This window comes from Pundamilia nyererei, unplaced genomic scaffold, assembly GCF_000239375.1.
Source record: "Pundamilia nyererei isolate P.nyererei 1_Seehausen unplaced genomic scaffold, PunNye1.0 scaffold00053, whole genome shotgun sequence".
Classification (NCBI taxonomy): Eukaryota; Metazoa; Chordata; class Actinopteri; order Cichliformes; family Cichlidae; genus Pundamilia; species Pundamilia nyererei.
Genome location: NW_005187454.1, coordinates 125,183 through 135,612, shown reverse-complemented (window position 1 = coordinate 135,612; position 10,430 = coordinate 125,183). Strand labels below are relative to the sequence as shown.

Sequence of the window (10,430 nt, the reverse complement as noted above, 5' to 3'; positions counted from 1 at the left end):
TTTTTTGTTTTCTTTAGGTCACGAGCAGTTGTCCAAGCATTTCACTACATATCGTACTGTGTATGACTGTGTACGTGACAAATAAAATTTGAATTTGATTTGTATTGTTTATTTTAATATTTGTGTACAGCGCTTTGTGACTGTTTGTCTGTGAAAAGCGCTTAATAAATAAATTTTATTTACTTACTTACTATGGGACTTATGAGGGATTCAGAAACCTTAAATGTGCTATCTGTGGTTGTAGATACACAGTAGAGTAAATGTGTGCAAGGTTAAGAATTTGTAGCTCTTGACAAATAGTTTGAATCGAGGACTACTTCCACTTACTTCTTGGCTAGCTTTGAGTTAGCATGCTATCTATACCGTCTGATGTTGTTTTAGCAGGATAATGCAGTTGTTTCTGTGCTGAACACAGTTTGCATTCTATCATCACACTCTTGTTCTTTCATGCAATAAAAAAATAAAGGTAATGTCGACATCGCCCCTCCTCAAAAGCTCTAAACCACTGCACCATTTCTCTCCTCCCTGCGTAAAAACTGAAATCAGCTGATTTTAGCGCAGGAAGAAAAAGGCATGCTTGTTTGATTTTTTTTCTTTCAATCCTTATGTTTTTGTTTGTTTGTTTGTTTTGTTTTGTTTTTTTAAAGACCTAAACACTTTTCTCGGTAAAAACTGTACAGGTGCTACCCAGTCAATGCTTTTATTTTTAAAGGCGTTCCCGGAAGCGGTAGTAGTGATGGCAGCAGCTTTGACTCCGTAGCCGCGTGTCTCGGTGGTGGGATGAGAGAGAGAGAGCGTGAGTGAGAGACAACAGCGAGGACTGACTGGAGGGGGGAGGAGGAGTCTGTCCCAGCCTGCATCTGGCCCGCTCCCCTCTCTGTCACCCCGGGCCAAACCCGCCCAGCTCCTCTCACTCACTCTCCGCCTGTTTTCCCGCACGGCTCGGCCCGGACACACACACAGAGCACCCACTCACACACGGCGCGAGGACACGGAATGGAGACGGAAGGGAGCCAGAGCAGCCTGTCCACCGCGGACTCCCCGCATGACCCCTGGTAATGGAAGAAAACTTTGTTTTTTAAACTTTCTTTCGCACCTCTGATCACACATACACACACCTCTGAAACAAACCTGCTACCCTGCGAGAGGACTTCCACGCACACGCACAGCTCTCGTGTAAAATCAGAGGTGATTCTCCCTGAACATCCACCTTAAAAAAAAAAAAAAAAGCTCCACGGTTAAACTTTCCAGGTCTCAACTTTGTCATTTCTGAGTAGCCGCATTAATTTCACCGGAGGTTGTAAAAAAAAGAAACGATGACTGTGTCGCCTAAATAGAAATATTTTCTCTGTTTTTCCGCAGCAAAATGTTCATAGGTGGACTCAGCTGGCAAACAACACAAGGTAAATCTTTTTTTTTTTTTTCCAACACTAGCTCTCCTGAAATGCCACCATGTCGTTAGAAATCCTGGCGTGGATCACAGGGAGCCAAACCAAACTTATTGGAAAAGCTGTGTTTGTTACGGTGTCTGTTGGGATGAACTCTGCTTGTTTTTATTTGTTGTCTTTTTTTTTTTTTAGTTTTGAAGTGGCAAACAGGCTCAGAATGAATGCCCCCATTCACATATACCATAGTGGATTCTTATAAGCTCATTAAAGGGGTGGTGGGGAGGTGTTAAATTCTTGAGATTGGAAATGATTTGTGATTTGAATTTTCTTTTGACACGTGAACATGTTTTATGTTTTGTCACTTTTAATCTAAAAATGCAGGAAGTTTGACGAAACAAATCTCAGCAGGCAAATCACCCCCCTCCCCCCAATCCCATCCCCTTTGGTTAACTTTTTGATATTAAAGTACTTATTGCTTGTTGACCACTTGTTTCCTGTGTCTTCTATCCTGCCTTGTTTGATTCCCAGAGGGTCTGAAGGAGTACTTCTGCAAGTATGGCGAGGTGAAGGAGTGTATGGTGATGCGAGATCCAGTTACTAAGCGCTCGAGGTGAGGGAGCTGTTCCCGGAGCTTGGAAGTTTGTCTGAATTTCTGCGATTTTCTCGCTCCTCGTAATGTGTCATATCAACATGTGTCAGTAATGCCTTCCCTCTCTCTCTCTCCCTCACTCCCCACCTCCCCCCACCCTGATGCCCACAGAGGGTTCGGATTCGTCACCTTTGTCGATCAGGCTGGCGTGGATAAAGTTTTGGCTCAAACCAGGCACGAGTTGGACTCCAAAACAGTGAGTTCTCTGTATTTACTTCCCACCACCGGATAATCCCATTGCTCACTGTTTGATTAGTGGATTTTCCAATAATCCGCTACAGAGGTGTAACATTGCTCCATTTTTGGTGTGTTTACGATCGTTCCACCATGTTGGTGTCGCTCGAGTCTGCCCGCCGCCACACCTTACACATGAACCTGTTCATCTCAAAGATGTTAGCGGAGACACATGGGAGGGGGAAAAGTGCTCTTTCTCTCCTCTCTCTCGCTCTCTTTAGACAAACAGGCAAAATGTTACCCAGTGTCAATTTCCATAGAAACAAGGGGGGGGGGGGGCTGGACAGGGTTGAATTCACTGCCAATCTTTGATTTGGCCTCTAGGAAGAGGAAAGCAAGACTTTCCTTTCTGCTGTTGGTTTTTTTCCCCCTTCTTCTCCTCCTGCCCCCAAGGGGTCGAATTGACCCCGAAAAAAAACTTTCTCAATGAAACGAGAAAATGCAACCTGAAACCATCAAGGTGTGAATGCGGCAACAATCAGACTCCCGTGAGCTTCCTGTTGATCACGGAAAAACTGTGAATGTAGCCTCGAGAAAGTCGCACATTCAGGCCTTTTTCACCTGTGTGAATTCTAACTTCAAATGTATTAATCGCCTGTGTTGCAGAGTGAGTGTGTGTGTGTGCGTGTGTGTGTGTGTGTGTGTCTTTGTCAGTAATGAATGTGGGCTGGCCTGGGAACAATGTGGCCCGTTGGTCGCCATAGGGACCGCTGCCCCCGCCTCTCTCCTCAGTGGGAGTGGTAATGGCTGCGGGTTAGTGACTGTATTGAAATGAGGGAAGCCTATTTCTTCTTTCCCCTCTTTTGTGCTCTGCACGATTCACCTTCTCTGGGAGATAAGTGGAGGTGTTGTAGAAGGAAATGGACGAGGAGAAGATGAAGAAGGGGGAAAAAATGGTTGTTCACTGTAGAAAGTTACAGAAATAAGACATTTCTGTTATTATGACTTCAAAAGTGACATTTTTGGAGGAGTGTGTTGGGGGTGTTTGATACAGAAGTTAAGCTGAATTCAGCTCTTCATAGTTTGTTGTTTTCCCAAGTGCCCGACTGCTATAGTGTCACTTGCAGGCACGACAGCTATGACAAGTAGCACCATCATGGTTGGACGCCACTAACTCACCATGGGGTTTGTTTCCATAGTGACCCCCCCCCCCTTTCTTCACAGTTGAAGAATGGCTCTGTCACAAAAGGAAGAAGATAACAATGCACATCATTTACAATCATTTCTTGGATACCAGAAATCAAGACTGCGCAAACAGTTGCAGGCGCAGAGAGAAGAGGTCATGACACCGACGGTTTATCCTCCAGATAAGCAACTTATTAAATTCATCGCTGGCTCCACCGATAATGATTCCTTGTCTTTAATTTGACACCCCCCCACTCCACCGCAGCTCGTGCATCAGCGCAGCCTCACGGGCCGTGGAAGGGCCGCTTGTGGCTGGCACTTGGGTGTCGGTGGTGTTTTGGTAGGGGTGCCGTGGCAGCCTGTGTGTGTGTGGTGTGGAAAGGGCTCAGTGATCAGCCACAGGGGTTGGGTGGTGAGTAGAGTAGCCCTTTTAGACCGCTGCTCACCCTGCCCCCTCTCTCATGCAGACAGGTTATCCTGTTAGAGAGGGGAGAGAGAAAAGTTCTCCAGTGGCAACAGAAAGAATGTGCCATGCTGTGACCGACTGAACCGCTCCAGCACTGGAATTAACGCAGCTTTGCTCGGCCGCGAGGCTGAGGAGCGAATACTGTGCTGCAGAGGAATTTATTGGTACTTATTGTGTTTGAAGGACAGATGCTGTCCGGTTTTGACCAGTGTGCTGGAGCAGGCCTTACTGTGATTTATGCAACTGCTGCTCTGCTAGCTGCCCCTCTGGGTGTCCTCCCGGCTTCCCACTGTCTGTAAAGTTAGTGACGGCCGAAGCAAAAGACACCTTTTGTGGGACAAAGTGTCCATTCAGCTGCAGCTCCAAGGTGCAACTGTGGAGAGTTTTACAACAAAGTCACACAGCCTTTTAGTTCGAGTTGCATTAGGGGTTATCCTACTCCCCCCTCCTGCTTAACCATTTCCATACTGAGATGAGTGGAAAGACTGAGGTGGTGGTGGGGGCAGGATAACCCCGTCTGTGATTACTGTGACTCTCCTAACTAATAGGATTGGAGTCAACAAGCTTGAGTTGTTCCTCTGAGATGTTGAGTGCGGCCCAATCGGTGCGTTGCTTTAAGTGCGTTCCCAGCTCAGGCTGTGACAGGCAGCACACTCGGCCAACTGTTGCATAGCTGGGATGTAGCCGGTCAAAGGGGATTACCCTGATTTCATAAACCTCTCTTGGAATTACGTTCAGCTTCTTCCCTGTTACCTTGAGTCCGGTGAGGTTAGACTCCTCTCTAAACTACACCTCTGAGGCCTCACATGTATTCATGATATTTCTGTCCCATATGTTTATGTTTGTTTGTTTTTTTTAAATATAAAAATCTCACGAGTGAATGTTTTTGAAATTAAAGCCGTCCCCCACCCAAAAAAACCCAACAAAACAAATTTTGTTTAGAGTCGTTAATCATTGAGAACAAGATGCCCCAGCCTCATAAAAGTCCAGTCAGTATGTATGTGCATTGGGAATTTCCCAGTAAAGTTCACTTCTTGCATGTAAGGTCAGTTTTTAAGTAAGTAGAAAGAAACGTTCAGCAGGTGAAAGCAAAGCTGGTCTCCTGTGTCACACTCTGAACACCTGAGGTAACGGGATGAGTCCGATAAACACGGCCACTTCATGTGCTTAATGTTCACAATTTCCTCACCACGGATGTGCCGTGTGCTGCCATGTGTTTGATTTTGTGTGTTTGTGTGTGTGTGTGTCTTGTTTGTTTGAATGTACACAGGAGTTTTGGACATCGGGAGGGTTGGTGACCGGAGGTGACTATCAGAGTAGTCTAGCCACCATAGAAACTAAACAGTAGACTCTGCATCTGATCCTCCAGTGTTAGCCTATAGTCTTCTCACTCTGCTCTCTAGAAAGAAAGTGAAATAAATAAATAAGAGACAGAAACTTGCGTTGGTGATGTCGACTCTCATTAGAAAACTCTGGTAAATGCACACGGTTTACCATAGAGGCTCTAGCTCTCTACTGTAGTTCAACTCTACCCTCTCATGGTTACGGACTAATCTTAGCGCTGTACTGTCTCACCATCTGTTAGTGTAACAGCAGTACAGTGTGGCGTAGTCTAGTTGTTCTCTAGCTCTATTAGACCGTATAGACTAATATAGAGGTCTCAAATTCCAATTTTACAGCCTGTCTATGATTGCATCTTCATGGTGTGGTTTGGCTCTCTCTCCAATCTTAACCTTGGTGACATTCGGGGGGTTAGTCCACATCAGTTTGGGTTTTTTTTGTTGTTGTTGGTTTTTTGGGGTTGTATTAATCTGAAATGAGTTACTCAGTTAAAAAAAAGCACTTTTATTTTTCTGGAAGTAAAGATGACGGACTGCTGGGCAGACCAGCCAGACCACCTAAAGATCACACAGGTCGAATGGTTTCTATTGTTGTCATCGCTTGCGTCACAAGCAGGCCAAAATCGAACGAACGGACTTGGTGTGTCCGCTGTCAGCGCGATGTGATTGACAGCTCTTTGTCTTCCTCTCCTTCCTCGTTTTCTCCCGCTGTCTTTCTGACACACTTGACCTCCGTCTCCGGCTCTCCTTCCTCGCCGAGGTGAGGTGTGTTTGTGATTGTGGTGTCCGTGTGAGATTCCAGGAGATCACATGTCACATGGTGGTGACGAGAGAGGCCCGGGGTTCGCCGGACATTCCCAGGCATTCCACCTGCGCGAGCACGCTCACACACACGCACACGCACGGAAATTTACACGATCGATCAAGCCAGAGATGCATGTGCCTGCACCACACAGGCAAATCCATGCAAAATAAAAAAACACAAACTAGTAGCACACCCTCGCACACGCTGCACACGCACTGACAATGTGTGGCTTAAGCAGAAGAATGTAGAGCACGCACTCGCTTCGATTCAGTCGGCCTTTTCGGGCAGAGTTTTTTCCCGTTTTGTCTTGGTTGATGGAAAATGATCAACAATTTGTAAGTACTTTATTAAGAGACGCTCGCTGGAGTCTGGTACAGATTATTATACACTTGATCGTGCTGGAGGTGTGGCCAAAATAAGACGCAATCACTACATCAGTGTTGATACACGTAAACACGCACACTGGCATCACACACCTGGAAGACTCGACGCTTGAGTGGCCAAAGTCTGCATTCGGATTTCTGATTTAAAGAGAAATCTGTAGATTTTTCGTTGTGGTGTCGTCACGTTTTCTAGTACAGCGAGGCCCAAGTTTGATGTGAAAAACAGGTTTTTTTAGACATCAGTGTTGTGTGGTATTAGTGAACACGTGCGCTAGGCATGACAGGATAACCTGGATGTGTTGTACCTCCTCTGCTGACTTGCTAAAGAATGAAAGATGAGGGTCTGATATCAGAATACACCAGGGCAAGGCGGCGGGTTATAGCAGCGCATCACTAACCAGGTCCTCTTTTTTTCTATATCCTTTCTTTTAGATCGATCCAAAGGTCGCATTTCCTCGCAGAGCCCAGCCCAAGGTGAGTCGAGCGGCCTCCTCGCGCTTGTCCAGCGTCGAGTGTTTTCTGTCACGTATCTGGGACAGTGCCTCATAATGCTGATGTGAGCACAGGTTAACAAAACCTTTTAGACCCTCACCTGAATGTCGGTGTTACATTTCAAAGCAATGATGTTCATGTAAGTCAAATCAGAGCCAAGCGGAGCCTTATAATAATGAACAAAACAACTGTTTTCCTTTTGTTTGATGTACAATTTGTAGCTGTGCTTTGACAAATAGCTGGAATTTCAGTTTTACTGATCTTTTTCTTTTTAAAAATTTGCATTTACTGTTGTACTCCAAAGTCCCACCCTGACTTAAGTTGGTGTCCAGCGCTGTTCGAATGATTAGTCAAATTAATCAGTTAGTCGAAGTATATAAAATGAGTCGGCAATTCTGGCAATCAATTAGTTGTTTTAGGTCTTTAAAAAAAAAAAGGACCCAAAATTTGACGAGTCCAATCTCTGAATGTTTGATGGCTCAGTTTAGTAAAAAAAAAAGTGGTTTTCCTTTTGGACTGCTGGGACAGATTAAAAACGGCAACAACACTGCCCATATTTGTATTTTACTGAGTCATTTGTAGTGTTATAGTTACAGAAATTGAACATTGAACAACAGTTTATTCTTTTGGTTTTCTCTCACTGACTGCTAAGAATAAGTTTTATATATTCACTAATGGAAAGCCAGCAATACGTCATACAGCATCACTCACTCACTTCGCTCACTGGCATCAGACAAACTGCGAGGAAGTGAAACAAAAAAGCCCAAATAAATAATAACAGGTGTCCGATGCTTCCTGTGCACACGATTGAGGAACGCAGGAAGTCCTGCTTTTTATTAAAAGATTTTGTGAATTGCTGGTCAGCGAATAACACACGAGAAGCCGAATCCTTAGCATGTGAATCTTTTAAAATCAGGGCTTTTTATTGTTTTTTGTTTTTTTTAAATCTTCACAGCTTGAGGACATCAAACTTGGAGGAGCAAAGTCATTCACAGCCTTTAAAACAGAGTGTTGCATTCTTGTTTAGTGTCATACGGCTCGTCAGTCAGACACTTTCACATGTGGCCTGTGCTCTTGTAAAACCTGGCAGCAGTTTGTATTGTGTACTTAAACGGCCTAAAGAAAACGTGTGGATGATAATTCTACCATTACACTTAATGATTTCATATGATCAGCTTTAGTGACACAGCTTTATAATCAAATGTAGCTCTCACTGAACTCCATGTGCATGCATTTCTAATGAAACTGGTTCATGAGTGCTGCCCTTTCTTTCCTCCTTCTTTTGTCCAGTTGGTCACTCGAACCAAGAAAATCTTTGTGGGAGGCCTGTCGGTGAACACGACTATCGAGGACGTCAAGCAGTACTTCGACCAGTTTGGGAAGGTGAGTGGCGGGTCCACGCGGTTTGGAATGAAACCAGCCAGTCCTTACGGACTTGCATAAGTTTGCCGGTGCAGAAACAAATCAGCAGCTCAGAAAAGCCGTAGTACCACATCCCACAAGCTCGGCAGGTTCAGATTCACAGCACATTCTCGGAGAAAAACTTCACTTTGAATCAAGCGACTTGACTGGGAGTGAAGGAGTTACTGGGGAGGAGGGCGAGAAAAAAAGGCTCGACGAGGACAGAAAAAAATAACGAGGCTGGGAGGCTCTGGGAGCAGCAGGCGAAGTTTAGGGGGACTGGAAGACGGAGCGAGGGGTGGGGGGGAGTGGAGGAGGAGGTTGTGTGAGGAAGGGGGAGAAAAGTTTTGTAGTGAGTGTGTGGTGATGGAGAGGAAGGAGGAGGGATTATCAGAATCTGAATTAATCTGATGTAACAGCTGCTCCTACCCACAACCCCCTCCTGGCCCGTTACCGTGGTGACCCGGCTTGTCCATTGTCCCCAAGTAATTCTGCGGGTAAGGGGGTTTTGTTCTGCGGGAGGAGGGATGAGGCGGCGTTAGCATAAGTGTGTTGGTTGTGGAGAGTGGGGGGGGGTCCAACTCACGAGTTTGGGAGCAATAAATAGAAGTTGAGTCGTTGTAAAAAAGCTTGTAAACTTGCCGCTCTTCCTTCAGTTTCTTACGTCGGTGTTTTTAAAAATTAGGTTTGAAAACTTGTTTTTTTTTAAAGATGTTTTGTGTTTTGCAAGATTCTGAAAGGCGTGGGGGCCGAAAAATAGACCGTGGGCTGACAAAGGCATCGTCAAGGGAGGGAGGGCCTTACTGAGGGAGGTTTGCAGAGGGGTAAGAGAGGGAACTGGGTCAAAATGGGGTATGTGTGAGTGCTGATCGGTGGTGGTGGCGGGGGGGGGACCATTATACTGCTGTATAAAGCTGGGCAAATATTTTGCTAGTTTGTTCTGAAGTTATCTGCATACTGGTGGTTTCTGGATTAATTACAATCCAGTGTGTCTTCTGATATGAAACTGACCGCATGTAATACGTGTGGTTTACATTCACACACTCAGTTCTTTCAGTTTTTCGGGGATCTTGTGCAAAGTTATCATTCAGACTTTTTTGTCCAGCAGATTTCAGTCTGCACCTCAAGCCCTTTAAAATGTTTTAAAAGCAAAGATGCAAAGACTCGGTCTGAGGTGCTGCGTTTCTGACCGCGCGTTGCTTCATTTCCAGCGCCGAAAGGTTTGGCCTCGAGTTCCTCTGTTGCTCCCTCCTCAATCATAGCGTCTAGATGAATTTTTGCCGAGAGATATATCCAGGGATGGACGGTGAAATGTAGGCTTCAGCCATCCATGGAAGTTCCTGATTAGACTGCCTCACTGGACCTTTTGTGTCCCGTCCTGGTGAGGACAAAGGAGTGCGGAGAGGGATGGGCAGGGGATAACAGGGAAGATGAGAGGTGGGGGGGAAGGATGAGGGGGAATATTGTTTGGCAGTACTCTGTGAAAATGCTCAGTGTTTGAAATATTGTGCAGTTAATTCTGTTCCCGCCACTAAATATTGTTTTGATCTTTTTTTATAGCATCCCAAAGGCCGACATGTGCGGTTTGAGCCCACGTCGGGTTTCTGTTTGCTTTAGTCTGATCATCGATCACTTGCGCCAGTCTGCACGCCGACCCTTTCCTCTGCTTGACTTTGTAGTAACTTTGGGCCGTTTCTCCCACTGGTGTCCAGAATAAAGGCTGTTTTTTTTTTGTGTGCAGAGATGGAGACTTGTAGGCAGTGAGTAAATGTCAGGCTGGAAGTAAGCAGTGACTTGAGAGGCACACTGACACTCCTCACTCACCTTTGACCTTTCTGTAGGCAAATTGCCCTTGTGGGTTCTCACACACACATACACAGACACTGGGCAAGGACTGACACTCCAATGTCACTATGACAAATTACTCTGTGGACTGTCTCCAGTAAACTTATTATAGACCGAGAGCACAGATTTACTTACCAAATGTTTTTGTGGAGCTCTGAAGTATAAACATGTCAGAAGAGACTGAAAGCGAGAGAAATAAAAGCAGAGACTGAGCTAAAGAGTAGGTCAACTTTGACAAAAGAAGCTGTGTGTGTGTGTGTGTGTGTGTGTGTGTGTGTGTGTGTGTGTGTGTGTGTGTGTGT

General features: G+C 45.4%; 1 protein-coding gene across 3 annotated transcripts in view; it reads left to right on the top strand.

The window, feature by feature from the left end:
• Positions 1–731: 731 nt before the first annotated feature.
• The window catches only part of msi1b (musashi RNA binding protein 1b), a 17,228-nt gene continuing 7,529 nt past the window's right edge, over positions 732–10,430 (top strand). For all 3 annotated transcript variants that reach the window (XM_013910969.1, XM_005733543.2, XM_005733542.2), the window contains exons 1-6: positions 732–1,055; positions 1,363–1,403; positions 1,917–1,998; positions 2,149–2,233; positions 6,823–6,864; positions 8,173–8,265. In XM_013910969.1, coding sequence (XP_013766423.1) covers positions 997–1,055; positions 1,363–1,403; positions 1,917–1,998; positions 2,149–2,233; positions 6,823–6,864; positions 8,173–8,265 — 402 coding nt within the window. In that variant the 5' untranslated portion in view covers positions 732–996. The remainder of the gene's footprint in view (positions 1,056–1,362; positions 1,404–1,916; positions 1,999–2,148; positions 2,234–6,822; positions 6,865–8,172; positions 8,266–10,430) is intronic.